The sequence below is a fragment of the Monodon monoceros genome, unplaced genomic scaffold (genome assembly GCF_005190385.1).
Source record: "Monodon monoceros isolate NGI ecotype Baffin Bay Population unplaced genomic scaffold, NGI_Narwhal_1 Super_Scaffold_21, whole genome shotgun sequence".
Classification (NCBI taxonomy): Eukaryota; Metazoa; Chordata; class Mammalia; order Artiodactyla; family Monodontidae; genus Monodon; species Monodon monoceros.
This window is the reverse complement of record NW_021703778.1, coordinates 106,992,947-107,016,981: the sequence shown is the minus strand read 5'-3', so window position 1 is coordinate 107,016,981 and position 24,035 is coordinate 106,992,947. Positions and strand designations below refer to the sequence as shown.

Here is a 24,035-nt window from a genome sequence, read left to right as displayed (position 1 = left end):
TGTCATTATTTTTGTTGTATCTGAAGTCTTTAAAAAAAGGGAAACTAGGCCGACATAAACTATCACCTAACATAATACCTGGCATACAGTAGATATTGGAATATGTTTGGCAATTTTAAAAGATAACAGTCAAAATGAGAACTTTAAAATAGGATTTCTTCAAAGCAATGCAAATTTTCCTAAACTATATGTAATACACATTCAAGTAATCCATCAATGTGTTTTTATGCTTTACATTGCATCACGCAGAGCATAAAACTAGTTTAATAGCTTATTGTAAAATTAGCAACAAAGCTGTGATAAGCACTATATATAAGAATTACACACTTATAAATAGAATCTTGTTCTAATCATTTTCTTATAATGACTGAATGTAAAAGACAAAGTCACGGAGAAAACTTACCTATTATATTACACTCTACTGCACATTTAGCATTGAGTACAAAAGTTCCAAGAGCTTCCATATAATTAGGGGAAAAAATTATAAGAAGTTTGGAATAAAGCAGAAGCCAAAGTAAATTCTCAAGTTAGTAATCAAATGAAAGCTTTTTACTTCACCCAAATAATGACTAATTTATAATATGGAAATTAAATATTACAAAGTATAAAGTCATGAGCTAGTTTCTGATATTTTAAAGAATCTTTACCTTAAATACTAAAATAGTAAAATGACTAAGTACAAGAATAGTAGAGAATTGTATAAATGCCTTCAGATGAAGTTCTCACCAAAAAATTTAAAATTATTAAAAAAAATGAATATAAAACTAACCTAAGACCATTAACAGTAGATGCATACAAGGCAAATTTATGCTTTTTCTTGATAATGAGAGTAACAGAAAACAAACTTGAAATATATGGCATTTAGACGATTGAAATATTTAAGAAATACATATACACATTTATAAAGGTTTATAGCATAATTCCTTTTTAAAATCAATGTCAGTAGGAACTATGCATTGGCTGTAACAATGAACAGAAAAAGAACAAACATAATACCAACCATTTGACATAGTAACAATGCAGAAAATAACCTATGTCAGGTTTCTCTGACATATCTTGACTGTAAAGATTAATCTAAAATCATACTGATGGAACATCCTTAAAGCCAGAAAATATTTTGCAATATGAATATTTATACTTCACTTTAAAACGTGAATATACTAAGTTATTTACATCACTTTATCCCTAAGGCCCTGTCTACACATAAAAGAATTGAAACACTGTTTTTAATTGTAGCTAACCCAAGCACACTGCCTCCCCACCAGCCCTCCCCACCCAAAAAGCATGTGAGCTTTAACAGCTTTAATTACCACTGTAATTAAATGAATTCAAACTACAAATAACCAGAAAATAGCTTTAATTAGGTTTTCTGGTTTGTATTGGTTTAATGGCTTTTAAAATTTTATAAAAACTAGGTAGGTTAAGAAATAAAATATCCAGTTTATCAACACATTTGGAATAAAAGCTGTATGGTGAGGTTAAACCTCTTTTTTGATAATTGCTCCTTTAATTACTTTTGAAAATTTAACAGAATTCAACACAAGACAAAGAAATGCCTTGTTTAATGTTTTAAAACCTTCATGTTAAAGTTAAACTTTAATTTGCTGGGTCTGTTAGAAAATGTAACAAAATTTTACTAGGATTATGTTTTAGTTTTCCTTTGGTATTAATAACAGATTTATTACCAGTATCAAACCAATCCTGTCATTTGTCTTTAAAAATATCAATTTAAGGATGCTTCTTGGAAAGGATGAGAATATGGCTGATACCTGCTTTATGTAGCAAGAAAAATGTGCTTAAAACCAAGCATTTTACCTCTCATATGATTTATTCTGGTGAAAAACCCATTTATATTTGATAACAGATTAGGAACATTAGACTTTTCCAGTTTCTTCTTTTGCAAGAGTACAAATATGGTGACACAACTATGGGATTAGGTATCTTCAAATGGTTATTACATAATCTCTTGTTACTTCTAGGTATTCTTTGACTTTTAGTAGCATTAATAAAGTTTAAAAAAGGAAATGGAAGAGTTTATAGAAGGATAACAGTTAATTCTGCATGGTTGAGATTAGAGTGGGTTTTTCATTCTATTTGTAATTCTTTCTTACACATTTCTACATTGTTTATATAACAGGTACCTTTCAAAAGCAAAGAAGATAACTATATAATGCAATGGTGCCAGCTTACCTTTCATACAACCATCTTGATAATAAATGTCACATAGCCAAACCTACCAAATGGCAATCCACAGAGATCATTCTATTCAGATAACCTAAAATGTGGATCAGACATAATGTGGTCTAATACCACACATGGGATACAGGAAAAAAAAAAATCCTATGATTAAAGCCAAAGGCTTTAAAGAAGACACTTACTTAGGGATTTTCAACTGTATTTTAATCCACCTCAGAAGTGTTTTAAGACTATGGAATGTCCATAGATTCTAGAATATTTGTGCAATTCTGCTTTTTAATATAATACTTCCCTTTAGGCATAATCTAATTGCAGTGTGGATCTATTTTAACATAACTTAATAATCTAAAAACATTTTTAACTAATTTAGTGCCATCCTAGAAAAGGATACATATAACACATACCCCAAAATATGACTTTGATTTATATAAGAAGATTTATCATTTAGCTTTCCTATTTAATGCTTTAAAATAAAATAAGTAATAATTTGAAAATTGCATAAAACTAGAAAAATCACTGTGGCATCCTATAGCTAATCCCAATTTACAAAAACAGTGAGTACAAGTTTTCTTATTATATATAGCATGCTACTATAGTTGAAGAAAGTCTGTACAGCCATTCTAAAAGTATTTATATTGAGGTTTATGAAGCATGTATATTAAGAAAATAGAAAAGTATCAACTTTGGTACACCTTAACAAAAAAACTTTTTAGCTTAAGTGGCCAAAATATTCCTTTATGTTCATATCATATATTTTATTGGGCCAAGTTTGCTCAAAAGTGATGATGGACAGATTTCTGAAACAAAAAGTATCAACAGCAGCTTTTAAAGAAGCATCTCTTTGTTCAAAACAGTTAATGTCCAATGAAGTGAGAATTTTCTTCCTTTTCTAATCTTAGAGTGTTTTTTATGGCAAAGTCCATATTTTCTTGAAATTCTTTATAGGTACTGGTGATAGGAAGAGCTAAGCAGTTATTACACTTGTTTCCAACAGGAAAATCCATATGAAGGCACTCAATTGATGGAGTGGGTTTAAATCCAGCAGGTGGAATGGAACTGCAACCAGTAGCAAAAATAAGAATGTCTTCCATTGTTACTGTAGATTTACCATCTGAAAAGAATACCAAAAAAGGAAAAAAAGAAAAAAAAATCCATGTTATATATTGCTACCATCATAGACTCTTCCCCAACTAGACTAGACATGTTGAAAAGCAGAGACACCCACATTAACAGAGATGCATAAGAGGAAAACTAAATCACTAAGTGTAGTAATAGGAAAATGGTATATTGAATACATGTTTATTTGAATTTCAAAGTAGGACTCATACAATAATTTGGTTGACCTACTCACTGTATATTTAAATGTCTTCCTTAATATAAAATTATCATATAGTCCAAGAGGTTCAGTAGGTTTTGAAACTCCATCTTTCGGGGATATGATCCTACAAACAATTTTAAACCAATTCTAGACCATTGCTATTTGATAAACTATTTCAACAAAGGAAAAACTAAGATGGTATAAAACATCCAAACAACCTAGCTAAAAAATTTTCAACTAAAAGTTAAATTGTTTTACACCATATTAAACAGAATGAATTTACATTGTTAAGGCTCAATGATAAATATCATTACCATGCTCTGACCAATGGATGAGGAATAATTCAATTTAACTTAAAATTTAAAAAGGTGAAGTAAGTGACTAGCTTTGAGACTATCCTGTGCTGTGGCAATCACCCGTATATTTAAAGTTTTCTAGGAAGAATGCCTCTCACTTCAAATTACCTAGAGGAAAACAACCAAAAAATATAACTTTACTATGTAACCTTTCCTATCACTTTCAACTCAGTCATATAAACTTGTTTTGAAACAAGTTTTGTAAATAGTTAGATTAAAGTCTTACTATAAAAAGCAAAAACTCCAAGAAATAAATATCCCAAAACAAAATTTCTATGACAGTTAAATAAAAATAAAACATCTACATACCCTCAATAGCCTGTAAGTAACTGTTCCAAAACCCCAAAGCCTGTACGTCAGATAATGTGTGTACTGTAAAAAGATCACTAAGAATTTTTGTGGAAAGATTCTCAGGTTTATGACAGAAGATGTTACAAAATGCTTCTGGATAAGTCTGAATTTTCTCCAAAACACCAAGAGTTCTCAGACCCTGTTTAAAACTTAAGAGAAGAAAAACAATGAGCCAACATTCATACACATGTGTTTGGAATGAACATTTCTAGCTAATTTACTATCACATATATGTGTGAAAAAGACAGAAAAAAAAAAGATGTGGGAAAAAAAAGGTGAGGAAAAACAAAGAAAAATATGGATACACTTTATGTGATATGGTATTTTCAAATCAATAACAAGCAAATGTATTAATATAAAATGAATATTTTCCATGCCTACATTATTTGGCTTTATGGAATAGTTTTAAAATTAAGCTAACAATTTTTTATTAAAAGGAAAAAAGTAGATATCTAAAATTTTACACTTCAAAGCTAGTTAGTATAAAATGAAAGACTGCAAAGAAAAAGAAGCATAAACTTGAGCCACATAAAAATTTTAAACTTATGTATTGCTAAAAAGAAATTAACAAAGACAACAAAGTGGGAAAATATTGATACATGATAGAACACTAATTTCTCTAATATAACAAAAATACAAATCATTTTCTAAAAGAACTCAATAGGAAATACAAAATATGAATGCATCATTAAGAAAATACAAGTAACAAATGAATTTTTAAAAATGCACATTCTCACTAATAAGCAAAGAATGAAGAAGATACCATTTTTGCCTACCAGACTGACTAACCCTAACTGTGGCTCTGGATTCCGTATCCACGTCCTCAGGTACCCTGCTACACTGACTCATCTTCCCTTCTATTAGCTCTTCCTCAAGAGCACAAAAATATGCTTATCTTTCCCATCTTTGAATAAGGGAAAAAATTCACTCAATCCCATCTGCTTTCCTTTGAGACAACCTATGTGAAAGACTTACCTACATTTACTGTCTCCTTTTCTTAATTTCCTATTCACTTTCCCTCCACTCCTTTCTACATCTCAGGAATAACTGCCCTAAGTGCATGAATGATGTATGGGATCAGTCTCCTGGTTTCCCCTTGTATCTCTGGCCAAACCTTCCGAGTCTCTTACAAAGCTTATTCTTTCTTTGCTTTGCCTTAAATGCTACTGTTTGTCCCTCATGGATCTGTAACAAGGCAAATTTCTCTTTTTTCTTACCATATCCCATGGCTTTATTTAAGCAGGTTTATGTTCATTAACTATAAAATCTGTTATTTCCAGCCCAGAATATATACCCAACAGACTGCTGGGTACCACATATTCCAAGCACCCAAACCTATTAAGTCCAAAAGAAAGTTAATTATCTTACTACCAAAATCAGAACCGTAAGTGACAACAAATGCCTCCATTATTCACCCTATTAGTATAGCTAAATGTGAAAGTCATTCTTAACTCTTCCCTCTGCCACTCCTAATTACAAATCCCATGAATTTCCTTTTTTGAAATCCCTTTTATCTGCTCATTTCTCCATATACCAGTGGAACTGTTGTACCAGGTATGTAAGCTTCCAAGTTGATTTTCCATGTAAACCCCCATACTGTCATTCATCCTTAGGTATGTTGGATGGAGGCCCCCAAAAGATATGTCCACATCCTATTCCCTGGAACCTGTGAATGTGATCTTAGTTGGAAAAAGGGTCCAGGCAGATGTAATTAAGTTAACGATCTTGAAATCATTCTACCTAGGTTATCTGGGCTCACCCTAAGTCCAATGACAACTGTCTTTATAAAAGATACAGAGGAAAAGGCCATGTGATATAGATTCAGAGATTGGAGTTATGCAACCACAAGCCACCAGAAGCTAAAAGAAGCAAAGAATGGATTCTCTTCCTAAATTCCCAGAAAGAATGAAGCCCTGCCAACACTGAGACTTTGGACTTCTAGCCTCCAAAAATATGGGAGAATAAATTTCTTTTGTTTTGAGCCACTCAGTTTGTGATAATTTTTTACAACTGCCATAGGAAACTAATAATACACACTCTGCACATGAAATAAAGTCCAAACTCCTTAACATGGCTTTTAAGGTCCTCCACAATACAATTGCTGCCTTTTTTGCTTGCTTTTAACTTTCACCTTACACCTACCTTTGAAGCAAATTTCAGCCAAACTCAAGTTCACCTTTATAATTTTACTTTTAATTAAAATGAAATATTTCAAGCTTATATAAAAATCCAGGAAGTAACAGAAAACCATGACTGTAACTTGATTTTGAAAGACATTAACATTTTATGTTTGCTCAGATTATTTTTAAGAAAATATTCTATTCACTCAACTAAATCTGCCCATTCATCAGTTTCCCTTCTCTCCTTTTACAAAGAAAACTATCTGAAACTGCTATTTACCTATTCTGAAATTTTTACTATAGCCTGCATTTCATTTTAGTTTCACTATATATGTATCCCTAAAAAATAACTAGTATTGGTTTGCTTGTTTTGAAACTTTCCAATAATGGTACCATACTGTATGCTTATTTTTCTGCAATTTGCTTTTTTGAGAGTAATTTTTTCTTATTGTTATATAGTAATAGTTATTACTACATTTAGGAAACTAGTTCTGTCACTTTATTTTGGGCAACTGTACTGAATTACAAAAAAATTTTTTATTCCTTCCTGCCGATTTTTGTATTTTTAAAACAAAATTCCAATTTACCTTCTATTTAAAAAGTTATACTAATTCTTATTTTTTAAATGCTTACCTCAAAATTTTAATCGGCATATTTGAAATCTAAAGTGAATCAGGTATTTACCCTCTTCCTGAACAATACAAAGACCTTAGAACACTTGCAACTCTGGTAGCTCTCTCTTCCTATGCTACTTAAACATTTTGTTCCACCTTGTATCATAAATCCCCAAAGTAAACATTAATTTTGTGTACAATCAGTGTTTAGTTACTCTAAAATTAACAAATTTCTTTCGTTACCATTCTTTCTCACGTGTACACCTCCCTGTTAGTGTCCTTTACCTCTTGTAACCTTGCTACACTCTTTACAGAAGCAGTTCTAAGATTTTAGTTGGACAGTCATCTAGACTACCAATGATAATTTTAATTCTTCGAATAATTAATAACATTCACTTATTCATTTAGTCTTGTTGCTCTACTAGGACCTCCAGCATATTGTAGAAATGAAGGGGGTAATTATATGTATCTCAGGCTTGTCATGGCCTTAAGAGGAACGTCTATCACACTTCATTAAGGATAATGTTTGCTGAATCTTTACTAACTAATCTTTATAAGGATATTTCAAATTGTTAGCTTAAAATTATGTATAAATGTTTAAATGCAGCAACTGCTTTTTTTGCATGTATAACTGTATGAAGGTTGTTTGATTTTTCTCTTTTAATCTATTAGTGGAGTGCACTAAAGCAAGATTTTTTTTTTTTGATGTTCTACCTGCCTTGCTTCCTTTTATAAACAGTCCTCAGAATTGTTAGTAAATTTTGAGGCCATGTTGCTAGATACAAATATATTCAAGACTGCTGAATCCTAAAGAATTTGTTCTTTTTAACACTATTAGGGTCATTTAAGGACAAGGCTTTTTAAAAAGATTATTAGAATTTCTTTCTCTCTTTTTTTGCTTTAAAATCATTTATTTGCAATGCAATTTAAGATCCTCTGTTTTTTAAATATGAATCTAAGCTATTTACATGTAATATAATTACCTATATGTTTTCTATCTTATGTTTTCTTTGAGCATGTGTTTTCCCTTGCTTGTTTTCAACCCTCTTTTTCTGTTCACTATATGATTAAATATGTTTTCTTTATTTCTACCCCCAGCCCCATCAAACTGGTTTGGAAGTTACACACTCTATTCCTGTTATTTTAGAGTTTTCCCTTAAAATATATATACTTGGCTTAACAATCTTAAGGTAATTAATGCTTCCCCACTACTACCTCAAGAATACAAGTTCCTTAAAACAATAAATACAATATCCATTCTCTTCTTACAGATGAACCTTTAGCTAGTATTTTAATTATTTTAACCATTTCTTACCAAAATTTAGTTGTCTTTTAAATGGCCAATGCTTGTTTTTATTTATTCAGGTCTTTTCATTTCTTTGCTTACTCCTGGTGCTTGTATCTTACTTTTTCCTTCTGGGTTCAATTTCTTTCTTCCTTAAGTAGGTATTTTATTAATCTCTCCAGGAAAGAAGTAAACCTGTCTCAAAATGTCTTTTTTTCCTCCTCTCTCTTGAATGATAACGTAACTAGCTCTGTGAAGTTACTATCTTGGCTGTCTGTTTTCAACGTTGATGTCACTGAAAAAAAGGCGTCCAATATAATTGATGCTCATTTTTACAATAATGTCTTTTTGCTCAGAACACAATTTCATCACAAAGTACACTACACTTCAGCATGTTAAGCCCTGTGAACCTGAAGAACTTCTCAAGCAGCATTTTCTATAATATTGCCCAGCCTCCGTCTCTTTTGTCAAATATATGTGTGGGTGCTCTTATTCTAACTTTCATGACATTTCTTGTTTCAGTCCTTTTCTCTCTTTTTCTCTTCAATGGCCTAGCATTTAACAACCACCAAGTTTCATTTCCATGATCATTTTTGTTTCTGTTTCGTTTTCCTTGTTTTTCTGTTGGTTGCTTGATTATTTTTTTGGATTCCATTTTTATCTATAGTGTTTTGAGTGTATTTCTATGTGCAGATTTTTTTTAAATGTAATAATTTACTGCTGCCAACATTTTATCAGTTCAAGTATAGAAACATTACTTCCCTTCATGTCCCTTTGCCTTTTGCTGTTTATAATTTCCTAAGTATTTCTTTTATATACATTGTGAACCACATTAGAGAATGTTATAATTTTTGCCTCAGCCATCAAACATAATTTAGTAGACACAAGAGGAGACATGCTTTTATTCTTTTCATTATTCTTTCTTCCTTCCTGATGTTACAAGATTCCACCTTTAATAATTTGCTTTCGATTTCAAAAAATTCCCATAGGCATTCTTTTAGGGTAGATCTGCTGGTGACAAATCGTTTAGTTTTCCTTCAAATAAGAATGTCTAGACTTCTCTCAGCTGTGTCCTTGCTGAGATCCCCAGCTGGTCTGCTTTCATCTCTCTACCTTTCAAAAGTCTTCTTAAGTTTGTTTTATAAACACTGTTCAGGGTTTTTAAGTGTGCTTATCAGGAAGAATAGAGAGAAGAGTGTCTATTCCACGTTATCCACAACTGGAAGTCTATGATCATTTTTCAACTTAGAAGCACTATTTGATTCATTTCACATTTTATGTTTGGTTTTTTTTTTTTCCTTTTAAATCACTGTAATAACTTTTTATGTCTCAGTTTGTCCTGTTATTTAAATCCTTGATGTGCTATTCCCAATACTTGCTGTTTAGGATGGTTGTGTTTTGTCTTTTATTGGAACCTCCTCTTCTTTAGCAATGTAACTTTAGCATTCCCATCAGGCTCAGGCTGTAGAAATTTCCCTAAACACTGTTACGTATTTGCTTTTGCCTGGCACTCTGTAAGTACTACGAATCCTAAGACCAATTACTTTGTTAATGTCTTTGGTTCAGATTGGGGTCCATTCAGAATGCCAAACCCAAGTTTGGGGCAAACTGAGGGTTCTGATTTCATATGACATTTAGGGTACCATGGCTTTTTTGTTTTTAATAGATCTTTACGGGAGCATAATTACTTCACAATACTGTGTTAGTTTCTGTTGCACAACAAAATGAATCAGCCATATGCATATACATGTCCCCATATCCCCTCCCTCTTGAGTCTCCCTCCCATCCTCCCTATCCCACCCCTCTAGGTCATCACAAAGCACTAAGCCAATCTCCCTGTACTATGCTGCAGCTTCCCACCAGCCAATTATTTTACATTCGGTAGTGTATATATGTGGATGCTACTCTCACTTCCCCCCAGCTTCGCCCTCCTACCCCATGATGAACCTAGTTGCAGGGCAGGAATAAAGAGGTACTATGGCTTTTGATTTCCTTGTTATTTCTGACATCTACAGGACTCTTGAGCTTTAAAATATTGTTTTTTGTTATATGATTTATCTTTCACATAAAAGGAGGGATCAGTCTTCAGCTTCTTTTCTCCTGCCCTCTTCATCTTGATCTGCCTAACTCCTATTTATAAATCAGGGTTTAATTTAAACACCACTTATACAGATAGGGAAGCCTTTCCTGACAACTAGACTACTCATACCTATAAACACACACACACACACACACAAAATAAACAAACAGCAATGAATTATCTAACTTAGCAATGAGAAAAAATCCATCTGTAGACATATGAATTCCTTGGGAAAAAAATATTTTGTACATCTATGTCATTAAGAGATACATTTCAAATAAGTTTTTAAATAACTGTATCAAAATTTATAATATATTTGGATTATTCTATGTATTAATCATAATTATGAATGGTAATTCTAACTGTAAGAAAATTTTGCTATGTAAGAGTCTTATAGTCAGAGACACTTGGATACATTTTAAACAGTTATGTAACAGTGTTACTTTAATTACAGTATTAAAAATACATTGGAGTGCTTCCCTGGTGGCTCAGTGGTTAAGAGTCCACCTGCCAATGCAGGGGACATGGGTTCGAGCCCTGGTCTGGGAAGATCCCACATTGCTGTGGAGTAGCTGGGCCTGTGTGCTACAACTGCTGAGCCTGTGTTCTAGAGCCTGCGAGCTACAACTGCTGAGCCCGTGAGCAGCAACTGCTGAGGCCCGCAAGCCTAGAGCCCATGCTCCACAACAAGAGAAGCCACCGCAATGACAGGCCCGCACACTGCAATGAAGAGTAGCCCCCGTTTGCCACAGCCAGAGAAAGCCCGCGTGCAGCAATGAGGACCCAATGCAGCCAAAAATAAATAAATAAATTTAAAAATATATATATATTGGAAATTATATCCTTTACAACTGTTTAAGCTTATGATGTCATATTAAATTTTAATTTGGAAGAGTGCTTAAGTTCTGTAGAGCTCTAAAAAAGGAATGAGGACCATATACTGTCAAGTAAAAAATGAGGAGGAAAAAGGGTGGATGTTATGTTACTATTTATCTAATAAAAGAAATGAATATACACACACACATATACTCATATATTTATCTGCTATCAGTTAAAAAAAATAATGGAAGGATAAACAGTAAAAGCCACTAAAATAATTACTTCATAGGGGATGGAAGGTAGGTGTGATAAGGATGAAAGCTATCCTTATCTTAATATAATTTGTATGACAGAGCTGAGTCCTTTCAATGTACTGTCATCATAGATTTGACTTTGGAATCATGCAAACATTTTATATAATTTTAAAATAAAATCAAACTTTAATAAAAGTCAATAAAAAGAAAAAATAAGATAAAAATGAAAATAAAATGTATACCCAGTTAGTAATATAACAACAAAGAAAATAACTATGCCAAATGACTTTAAAACACAGTAATTTGACTGCATAGCCCTAGAACAAAAAGAAATAGAAAAACAAGTTTAACCTATTTTCAATAATGTTATGTTACTGATGATAATGTTGGCATTATCATTCTGTGACTATAATTTACGAAATGTAGATTAAATCAAGGAATTACTTCATACTCTTAATTCATCAATGTCTTTGAGAACTGGGATTATGAACATGGGACAAAGAAAAAGTCAAAAATCTTGTAGTAGTGAATCTGAAGTATCAGTAGAAACCTATGATGTATTTTATCTTAAAAAAATCAAAAAAAACCCAATAAAAAACCCCTATATTTCTTCTTTTAGTCCACTGAAAAGGCCTAGAAACTATGACCAACGTGGCAAAAACAAGCATCCCTAGCATCCAGACTGTGGATTTGAAATACCATTTCCCATTCAAAGAAACAAAGCTCATTAGGCCAGAATGTACAAAAGGAGCATGAAACACCTTGTCATACCATATAGCAAGAAGGCTATCAAAGACCATTAAGGGTCAACATCAAAAGAACTCAGAAGAAACAACATAAAGAGGTTTATACTGGTTAAAGATGAGACAATCTGAACTTCAGTAAGGATAACCAACTATAACAGTTTTGAATACATTAAATACATAGATTAATGATACTGAAATTTTTTAATTTGCTTGAAAATAAAACTGGAGTCAGTAACAAGGGAAGGCTAGCTAAACGAGACTGGCCACTGGTTGGTTGATAACTGTTAGATCTGGGTGGTGATTACATGGTGTATCACTCTGCCTACTTTCATATATATTTTAGGTTTCCCACTATTAAAAGAACAGCAGCGTGTGAGAACATAAAAATAATTTTTATTTAGAAAAATTAATTATAAATTGAGATAACGATTACTTTTCCTACCTAAACAGTATACATTTAAGCAATTCTGTGTAGAATGTTAAGAACAGTATTCATCCTTAAGAGGTTAGTCTTAAAGCATTAGTTTAAAATAGCATTTACATTTTATCAAATATATCTCACATTGTAAGACAATTAACCACTTTAAACATGTAATTTGAGAGAATCCTTAACATATGAACAACTTACCTTTCAAAAGGTGCTTGGACTCTCTTAATTACATGATAAACAAGTATGTCTTTTGCCAACATATATTTATCACTTAATGATGTTATAAGTCTTAGGCATCCAATAAGCTCTAGGTAGTTATAATATTCATTTATTAAAGAGTTTAAGTCAGCCACAGTTGCTGCAGTATTTATCTGTAATGAAGAAGAAAATACACCCAGTTTACTCATTTACTTGTGAAAGATATTTACATTTCAAATGACACATTACTTTATACTCAGTTCTTGAGTACACCTGGGTGAAGTGAAAGTATACTAAGAATTATTTTCCTAGAATAAATGTCTGATAATCCAGTTTAATAAATACTGTATATTTCTGCCAAAACCTAGGTTTCAAGAAATCTAGACTATAATGCCACTTTAATATAGGAAATTACTTCCATAAAAGGTGGTAACTGGTATAGAACAGTTACATAGCACTAGAGAGGCAAGAAAGAAGACCTGCAGAGATTTCATGAAAGAAAGAATAGCTGAGATTTTAAAAAATGGATACACTCAAGAGTATTTGAGGGAACAACATAAACAAAGATATACTTAACCATTTATGTGCCAGACACTTTCACATAGGTTAGCTCTTAAACAAAGTTACAGAGGGAGAAAGATAAAATTAGGAGGCAAAGTCCATTTGAATGGAAAATCTCCTTGCTATTTCTTTCTTCCAAAAAACTCTTCTTCCAGGTATTTACATGATTCCCTCATTTATTTCAGATCTCTCCTGTGACCTCAGAAGTTTTTCCTGACTACCCTGTTCAAACTACCTTCACACTCTAATAGTTGCATATATGTTCTCATCCTTCTAAACCCATCACCCTAAGTTTTAGCTGGGCATATAGCCAAACTTACCTTAAAGCTAGTGTGGCCTTATGTGACTAAGGGCTGTCCAATGGGACATGAGTGAAAATGTGTCAAATTTCCCTGCACTCTACTTCCACTTTCTCCCTGTACAGCAAGCTTCAGCTATGAAGACAATATCCTAAGTGATTACACAAGAGGAAGGAATCCAATTCTCTGGGTGACTTGGTGTATCACAATTGTACCTTAAAACAGGAGCCATTTCTGTAAAGGCCAGATAGCATTTTATGCTTTGTGGGCCATACGGTGCTTGTCACAACTACTAAACTCCACCACTGTAGTGTAAAAGCAGTCACAGACACATAACAAATGGGTGTGTTTGTGTTCCAATAAAACTTTAAAAAGGCAGCAGGCAAGACTTGGCCTACAGCTATAGTTTGCCAACTCCTACTCTAAAATCTAGATTTTAGAAAAAAATAAATATCTGCCTTTTTTGAGCCATTGTCTTTTGGGTCTCTTTGTTACAGAAGCTTAGCCTATGCTTTAACTTACTATACCCCAAGCATTATCTTGGAAAAGATATCCTTCCTCTTATTCTGTTCTATTTTTATAATATATTTTACTACATGACAGTATATTATATATTTATTTATCTTGTCGTTCCTCTAATATGTAAATTCCAAGAAGGCAGGGGCTTTGTTTGGTTCACTACTTTATCTTCAGTGATAAAACAGTATGGGATACAGGGACTTCCCTGGTGGCACAGTAGTTAAGATTCCGCGTTCCCAGTGCAGGGGGTCCGGGTTCAATCCCTGGTCAGGGAACTAGATCCCACATGCGTGTCGCAACTAAGAGTTCACATGCCACAACTAAGGAGCCCACCAGCTGCAACTAAGGAGCCCACCTGCCACAACTAAGACCTGGGAGAACCAAATAAATAATAAAAACAAACAAAAAACCATATGGGGTACATAGCACCTTGTAGATATATATATATCTGTTGACTAAATCAGTGAAGGAACACTGGCTAGGAGTACAAAAACTGGAGTTAGTAAAGCCATGAGGAGAGCTCCAAGTGCCCTAATGAAGAACTCGAACTCCATTCAATAGGCAATGAGAATCCATTAGGATTCCTGAGGAAGAAAGCAATGTGGTCAAACCTGTACTTGTGAAAGAATCATCCTGAAGAAGATGATTAGAATAATATCTTAATTGTTTAAACTTAGATATAACCTGAGTTTGGTATAGTAAGCATACTAGAAATAAGAAGGAAAGGCCACTGTTAGAGACAGATGACTTGACACAAACTGATAAATGGAGTATGGAAGAATGAAAACAACCCTGTCTCCAGAATAACTTGGAAATAAGAAATCTCTTGAAAAGAAAAGGAAAATCAGGCAAAAAACCAAATTCTGGGAAAAAAATTATTTCTGTCCTAAACATGCTGTGCTCAATTTGGTAGGAAGACCCAGATCTTATCTGGATATAAACCTCTAGGGGCTCAAAAATACAGGTCTGGAAATCATCAGAAAGGTTATAGATGAGGAGACTCTTTCCAAATAGTATAGGAGGACTGTTAAGACAACACTGAAAATTACCTAAGTTTTAGGGGTAGGAAGAAGAAGCATTAAAAAAGACAGTAATAGTCAAAAGTAGGAGGGAGTAGATATTAAAGAAAACAATAGAGATGAATTCAAATACAGTGGTGGTTGCAGAAGTCAGAGGAGATGAGGAATTAGAAAAGGCCTTTGCATGTGGAGATTTAGATCCCTGCATATCAGCAATGAACTAGCTAACTCAGAAGAGTAGTGGTGGGAACAGAAGTCTGACTGTAAGTTAAATGAGTAGGAAAGAGGAAGTGGAAACAATGAAGTTAAAGTACATTTTTTCTCGTAAAGAGGAGAAAAGAAAAAATAAATTGAAGGGTTAAAGGGTCAGTTTAAAATACCATTTTAGAATGAGGAGTCTTGGGCAAAATACACATTTCCAGGTTTCTTACTTTCTGGTTTAGAAACTTGAAGCTTAACAAGATTAACCCAACATGCCCAAGGTCACATAGCTTATATCAGTTATTTCAAACTAAAATCTGACTTCTGAGCATTTGCTTTTAACCATTAAACTATACTGCCTATTAACTGAGACAATGGATAGAGTAGGCTTAAGTATGGGACAAGTTAAGGGAGGAAAAGTTGAATTGGATTTCATTGTCTCAACTGTTTCATTACTTTCTAAATCAGTAACACTTGGGCAATGTTACTTATGATAAGTAAACTGAGTTTGTACAGATAACATGTGTAGTACAGGGCTTAATAAATGGTAACTATTTTTTTTTTTTTTGCGGTACACAGGCCTCTCACTGTTGTGGCCTCTCCCGTTGCGGAGCACAGGCTCCGGACGCGCAGGCTCAGCGGCCACAGCTCACGGGCCCAGCCGCTCCACAGCATGTGGGATCTTCCCGGACCCGGGGCACGATCCCGTGTCCCCTGCATCAGCAGGCGGACTCTCAACCACTGCGCCACCAGGGAAGCCCATGGTAACTATTTTGAGGGGAGGAACACTGAGTCTCCCCAACTGTTTCCAAAGAGAAGAAATTCAGCCTGGTCTTTCTCTCCACCCATCACTCATATCTCCCTGTAGGAGGAAGGATAAATTTTCTGCTGGTAACCATCCTTTCTTCAGCTCCACCTGACGACAGGAAAGTGCACTTTCATCTGCTCTTGAGCATGCAACAAAGAACCTGCCTTATGTTGTCCCTGGCAGGGCAGATAAATCCATCTAGTTCTGAGGAGTGTTAGCAAGCCATTCTGACCACAGATCTAAGTCACATTATCCAACTGGTTTTATCAACATTAAACATGGCACTTTGATCTCTAGCTGCCTGCCCTTTACATCTGTCTCTTAAATGGTTGTTAACTTTGTTGGTAAACAAAAATAATGACACCCCTTAACTACTCCACAAAGAGTATTATTCTATTGCAGATCCATCATTTATATTCAAATACACCTAGAACATAGTCTACATCTGAACAAACAGGTACATTTCTTACCCTGATTATAATCTGTGCCACATCAAAGTCTGAGACATCGTCTAAAATTGGTTGGGTACTTTCTGGTCCATAAACAAGGCAGTTAAATAAGGTTTTAGAAAAGAAACCAGGTGAAGGACCACCATGAACCAAAGAAATGGCAAGCATTTTGCCAGCTTCATAGTAAAGATTCTCTTTCAGAGCTGTAAATACAGATAAAATATATCAAATACACCTCTTTTATTATTATATAACCATCATATGTAATTAATACATATATAATAAATTAAAAATTAAAAAATCCAAGCTTTAGACGAATGTAAAATAACCTAATTCACAGAAGGTATAATAATGTATAAAATATAAATTTCAACCAAAATATACAATTTTACAAATTTTTTTTCTGAATTCAAAGTAACAATCTATTATAGAAAAATATGTAAATACAGAAAGTCTTTTTATAAAATCACCTATAATCCTACCACCATAATAACCAGTGTACACACTTTGGTGTATTTATAATATGTCTCATGTGCATATAAACATATACATAAATAGCTTGACTTCTGTCTTTTTCCACTTACTGTATTGTAAATTTTTAAAATATTACTTGAAATTATTCAAATATACAGTTAATGAATGCATTCAAACTAATTTACAGATGTGCTGCAATGTAAACCACCCCCTTATTACTGGCTAGCCCAGTTTCAACTACATGAGACACAATGTTACAGTCAACATCTATTGACACATTCTTGTTTATATATCTTTGATTATTAGGATAGATTCCTACATACAGTATTAGTGGTTCAAAGGATATGAACAATTTTAAGGTTGTTGATATACAAAATGGTACAAATTAACTCTCAACACTATATGCTATCTTACCATATCATCACAATATTTTTCAATGTGTCATTAAAAATGTTTTAGCTACTTCGATAACTCAAAAAGATATCATGTAAATTTTCCTTTATTTTTCCTAAAAATTAAAAGTAATTTATTAATAAGTAACATTAACAATACCTGAAATAATAATAAAATCTCCTCAACAATAACCTTATATACCACATATTAGTAGTCACATCTTACAGATGAAGAAATTGAGATCCAGAGGGGCTATGCAATTAATCTAGGGAAATAAAGCTACTGAAGTAGATGTGTACAAACTGAACTCAGATTTTGTGACTTAAATTCCATGTACTCTCTCCACTGTACCAAAACTGCCACGAATTAATAACATACTGATTACTTGGAGCGTTTTTGTTTTTTTTTAAAGGGAGTGTAGAATTAAACTGTGTGTACTATACATAGTAGTACTAATGATCCTTGGTAGTTTCTCAATTATTTCAATGATACTTCAGGCAATGGTGAGGAAGTTCTAAAGAAAACATAGAAGGAAGTCAAATGGGATGATATGTCTTCTCACTCTCTCTCAAATTCCTATTACAGCAAAAGCGGTTATAAAAGCTCCTAAAAAAAGAATGCTAGAATTAACCAGTGTTTTGAGATGCCTGTTTTAATCACATTAATTCCTTACCAGAAGTAAAGACAGAAAAGTGTCATATATATAATTCTGTTAAATAAAAAAAAAAAACTCTTGAAAGCAAAAGTGTGCTAAAAATCTGTTATATGTGAACCAAAAAATTATGTTATAAAAATCCTAGGTTGTGAAGAAACATGCCAACTGCAAATTTCAAATATATGAACAAGAAGAGCTCAAAAACTCATTCATCCCATTTGGCTACTCTATTCAAATGAATTAAAATTAAGTACATTTTTAAGAGGTTATACTTAATTATAGAATCACTTTAAGGAGGATTTTGCTATAAAGAAATTAAGGATATTCTAAAATAAAAAATGTTTCACTACAAAATTTATTTTAAAAAACATCACTTCCCCCCTTTTCTGTGATTCTATCATTATTTTAGTAACAAAGTGATTATACATTTTGACAGGTATTGAGTATCAATTCTAACCTGCTATCTCTTTCTTCATACATGGTATATTCAGTATGTACAATAATAAAGAAAATAGTTACCTTGAGAATTGAGAGACAAGTTCTTTGACAAGGACCCTTCAAACAATGGTGAGTTCTCAAGTTGCTGCATTAAGAGACTTAGGAATTCTTGCTTTGATCCAGGCTGCTCTTTTCCAAAATGATCATTTTCATTAACATATGCTATTTCAATTGTATATGAAGGATTAAAGTTTTGATTTCTGAATCCATCTAAGGCACTATTCCAGATATTGGCTTTGTTGATAAATAATCTTTTAGCTTTTTTTTTAATTTGGAATCCTAGCTCTATTATTAGAGTTGAAATATCTCTTCTAAATTTGCTGCCTTGCCTATAAAACATGAATTTAAACATAGAGGTAAGTACTCTAAAGTACTTTACGTGTCACAGCAGTTACACAGCCAAATAAAAAAAGAATAGAAAGAAGTTCTTCCCCAACTCCCACCCAAAAGCAAACAATGGCCGCCAGTGGAACCAAAAAGTTATTTGATAACCTTGGTTCTAAATTCTTGATACCCTCTACCCAATGTTTTACCAAATTAAAATCACCTAATGTTATACAATTCACTGGATTTAGGTATAAGAGTCAAAAGCTCAAACTCTTACCTCCCTGGACATACTTGCTTAACTGCATCTTTTTTTTTTTTTTCTAACATCTTTATTGGAGTATAATTGCTTTACAATGGTGTGTTAGTTTCTGCTTTTAACTGCATCTTATTTCATGTTCACTAGATCCTTTAAAGATAGAGCAAATGTAATCTCTGCTCACTGTATGAGAGAACTATATTTTTAAGAGATTACATATTTTAAGCAGAATTCACACTCCTTTAAATAGTACTTTTCAGTTTACACTATTAATTCTCAAAGTGTGGCCCCAGACCAGCAACAGCAGCAGCTGCCGCACCTGGAAACTTGTTAGAAACGCAGCTTCTTAAGCCCCGCAGCAGATAAACAGAGTCAGAACCTCTGAGCATGAGGCCAGGCAACCAGTGCCCTAACAAGACCTGGACTAACTCAGTTGTTCCCTGCCTCAGTTTCTCCATCTGTAATTGGAATTAATGTACTCAAAATAATCCTGTTAGGGGCAATGTCCAAGGATCCTCTTTCTACATCAAATTAGGGACTGCAGTTTGAAAAATACCCTTCCAAACTACTCTGAGAACAGCTAATACTCTAAATGTATATAGCTACTTCCTGTTCTAATTTTCTCAAAACAGAGTTTTATATTTTTCTCCAATTCAAAATACACACCTCAGCAGGTCTTCACGCTGGGCTCCAGGAGACTGTCTGGGTAATTTAGGTGAAGATTCCTCCAACAAACAATCAGTTATTCCCACATTAGTGTTGGGTAATGTGTGTTTTTTGGCTTTTTGGAAATCGCCTACAGATTTAAAACCCAATGTTAGTATAATAGGAATACAGGTAGAAACTTCTGAATAATATGCATTTAAGTAAAAACATCCTTATTCAAAATCACAAAATATTACCTGAATTGTAAAGAATACCTCTACATTCCAAACATTCCCAATTTTCTTCCCATGATTGTAGTGAGGAACAGGCTAGATGTGTTCCGCGAGAACCACAACACTGACAGCGCTTTATTTCCCATTTGCTGAGGACATAAAGAGAAGCAGATTATTTCCATGTGGTATTAACTTAGTCTAATTCCGACCATCAGCACCACTGCACACCTCACTGTCCACCTCACACACACAGCCAACCCTTTTACCCAAGGAAGGAAAATAAATTATCTGCTTTGATACTGCATTACTTTTTCCTAAAGTTGTTTTTTCCCCCCATTTCATTTATTATGTTTGTAACTTCCTTCTTTAAATATTCTCTATCTTAAAATACTAAACTAAATATCAGCATGTACATGCACATATACCCAAAGTATGTCTGATGTGGAAGAAGCATTCAGTAAATACATTATCTTACCTAAAATACTATCTTGCCCATTCAAGGTGAGGAATTATTTCCTATAATAAGCTTGCTCAGACACCCCAAGTACTGTGCAGCTCAACAGGATCCAGACTTACTACCTGATCCGCATTTATTTTCTCTCTCATCTTTTCCCCTCAATCCCCCACTCCCAATGTTTCCCCACTGTGTTGTGTGACATGTGCCAGTCAGCATTCACATTTTCTGTACGGGGGTGGGTTATAGCGTGCAGCCTCCTCTTTGTTTGGTTATGAATACGTCTGTCTGTACAGAATGGATATACTCCCTGAGTGTGTGGATATGTGGGTGATAAGAGACTTAGCTGCGTAACTTCACCTCTTGTAGGTGTGGGCGAATCTCCCTCTGTGTGGACATGGGTGTGTAGGGGTATGTCCTCTCTGTGTCTCCCTCTCTTCCCCAGATAGTTCTGCCAACTGATGATGAAGAGGAAGAAAGATGACAGCTAACGAGTGCTTATACACCAGGTCCAGTTCTCACTCTTTACATGTAAAGTTTCAGAAGGTTGGAAAAATTTCAGAAGGTTGGAAAAACCAGTTACCTCCATTTTGAAGAAGAGGAAATCAAAGCATAGACGGGTAAATTGCTTGCCCAAACAAGTTCACACTGTTAGTAAGTCTCAGAGTGAGGCTTCCAATCCAGTTTACCTGGCTTCAGACCCATGCTCCTAACCACTCCACCATGCTGCCTTTCAGCAAATTACCTTCCTATCACTAGGATGAGAGGGAGTGAGACTGCAAAGAAAGCATTCAGATAGCAGGACTCTGTGTCCTAGGAGAAAAGGCAAAGTAGCTGCCAGAAAGAAAAGGGAGTTTGGTAGCAAATGATTAGGTGACCAGAGGTATACAAGGAATATGTGTATTAGTTAATCAAAATAGCCTAAAATGAATTTAGAAAATATCATTATTAATGAATATATTGCTTCTTAGAACTGTAAAGTGCTTTACTGTCTACAAAGCACTTTATATACATTAATTTCATCTCTACCTCAGCACAACCCTTGAGCAGGGTATTATTAGTATTTACAGATGAATAATCAGGGTCACCAGATCAAGTAACTTAGGCAAGAATACACATTACTTGACATCTTCAATGAGACCTCCACCCTTAATGAATCTTTAGTCTAATGGCAAAGACAAATTTAAATATTGTCAACTCTATTGTAACAAGCACAATGAAGAGAAAATCCAGCCAGAACAGGGAATCAGGAATAGTAAGAACTTCTTAGGGGAAACTTTCCAAAGCTTGCAAGACTTCAGCTGAGTCTTCCAAAATAAGTAGTAGCTCACCTAGCCAAATCACTTTCCATAAGAGATAAGGCTCCCAATATTCTGCTCTGCACTTTAAGTTTCAGTTTGTCATATTAATTAAGACCACATAACAGGGATAAAAATTTATCAAAATTTCAACAAAATTAGATTTGTTACTTTTTATCCTGCATCTTAAAAAATAAAGATACTCTTGATTTCTAATACCCCATACAGTATAGTGTACAGAGAAGGCAAAAAACGATTGTTAACATTATAGTCAACATCTACGGATATTACAAAAGAGTAATCAATAAATTTCAAATGCCAAATCCTCCTTATAGTGATCCAAAACAAACACTGATAGATTAACCTAGTTTCTTAACCTCTAGAACAGTGTCATCCAATAGAAATATAATGTAAATCATATATGTAATTTAAACTTTCCTAGTAACCAGATTTAAAAAGATAAAAGGAACAGGTGAAATAAATTTGAGTATTTCCAAAACACAGTCATTTTGTTTGGCAGGTAATCAATTTAAAAAATTATTAACAAGATATTTTAAGGTCTTTTCTTACTGTTATGGGCTGAATTCTGTCACGTCCAGAATTCATATGTTGAAGACCTAACACCCAGTACCTCACAAGGTGACTGTAGTTGGAGATAGGGCCTTTAAAGCGATAATTAAGATAAACTGAGGCCATATGCGTGGGTCCTAATCCAATATGACTGGTATCCTAATAAGAAAAAAAGATTAAGGCACAGACAGAAGGACACAGCTGGAAGGGAGCCATGTGCAAGCCAAGGAGAGAGGCTTCAAGAGAAATCAAACCTGCCAATGCCTTTATCTTGGACGCCTGGCCTCTAGGTTTCTGAGAAGAAAAATTTCTGTTGTTTAAGCCACCTGGTTTGTGGTATTTTGTTATGGCAGTCCTAGTAAACTAAGATACATATGAGTCTTCGGTGTGTATTTTACACTTACGACACCTCTCAATTTGGAATAGCCACATTTCAAGTGCTCAATAGCCACCTGTGGTTACTGGCTACCACAGTAGAGCTCTAGAAAACAGAGCCTCATGAAAACACACCACAAAAGTAACAATTATGCCAAGTGCAATAATTTCTGTACACAGATGTAAATATGCATTTAATAAATATACCTCATCTCAAGTTAAAATTTCAAACATCCTAAGAGCAAAAGTACATTTCACTAACTAGAAAACCTACTTTCTCAAGCTGAAGGGCACTAGTAGAAATACAAAAGATCATGAGAGATTACTACAAGCAACTCTATGCCAATAAAACGGACAACCTGGAAGAAATGGACAAATTCTTAGAAATGCACAAACTGCCAAGACTGAATCAGGAATAGAAAATATTAACAGACCAATCACAAGCACTGAAATTGAAACTGTGATTAAAAATCTTCCAACAAACAAAAGCCTGGGACCAGATGGCTTCACAGGCGAATTCTATGAAACATTTAGAGAAGAGCTAACACCTATCCTTCTCAAACTCTTCCAAAATATCGCAGAGGGAGGAACACTCCCAGACTCATTCTATAAGGCCACCATCACCCTGATACCAAAACCAGACAAAGATGTCACTAAGAAAGAAAACTACAGGCCAATATCACTGATGAACATAGATGCAAAAATCCTCATCAAAATACTAGCAGACAGAATCCAACAGCACATTAAACGATTCATACACCATGATCAAGTGGGGTTTATTCCAGGAACGCAAGGATTCTTCAATATACGCAAAACAATCAATGTGATAAACCATATTAACAAATTGAAGAAGAAAAACCATATGATCATCTCAATAGATGCAGAGAAAGCTTTCAACAAAATTCAACACCCATTTATGATAAAAACCCTGCAGAAAGTAGGCATAGAGGGAACTTTCCTCAACATAATAAAGGCCATATATGACAAACCCACAGCCAACATCGTCCTCAATAGTGAAAAACTGAAACCATTTCCACTAAGATCAGGAACAAGACAAGGCTGCCCACTCTCACCACTCTTATTCAACATAGTTTTGGAAGTTTTAGCCACAGAAATCAGAGAAGAAAAGGAGAAAAAAGGAATCCAACTCAGAAAAGAAGAAGTAAAGCTGTCACTGTTTGCAGATGACATGATACTATACATAGAGAATCCTAAAGATGCTACCAGAAAACTA

General features: G+C 34.0%; 1 protein-coding gene across 5 annotated transcripts in view; it reads right to left on the bottom strand.

Moving 5' to 3' along the window:
* Window positions 1-839: 839 nt before the first annotated feature.
* G2E3 (G2/M-phase specific E3 ubiquitin protein ligase) overlaps window positions 840-24,035 on the bottom strand; it is a 49,691-nt gene continuing 26,495 nt past the window's right edge. Inside the window, exons 7-13 of one of the 5 annotated variants that reach the window (XM_029238713.1) lie at window positions 20,129-20,253; window positions 19,893-20,022; window positions 18,665-18,972; window positions 16,645-16,826; window positions 12,768-12,940; window positions 4,180-4,370; window positions 840-3,307 (exon numbers count right to left, since the gene is read on the bottom strand). In XM_029238713.1, coding sequence (XP_029094546.1) covers window positions 3,051-3,307; window positions 4,180-4,370; window positions 12,768-12,940; window positions 16,645-16,826; window positions 18,665-18,972; window positions 19,893-20,022; window positions 20,129-20,253 — 1,366 coding nt within the window. In that variant the 3' untranslated portion in view covers window positions 840-3,050. Of the gene's footprint in view, window positions 3,308-4,179; window positions 4,371-6,839; window positions 8,536-12,767; window positions 12,941-16,644; window positions 16,827-18,664; window positions 18,973-19,892; window positions 20,023-20,128; window positions 20,254-24,035 lie in introns of those variants that run through there. The other 4 variants (XM_029238711.1, XM_029238712.1, XM_029238715.1 and 1 more) reach the window with 4 other exon arrangements.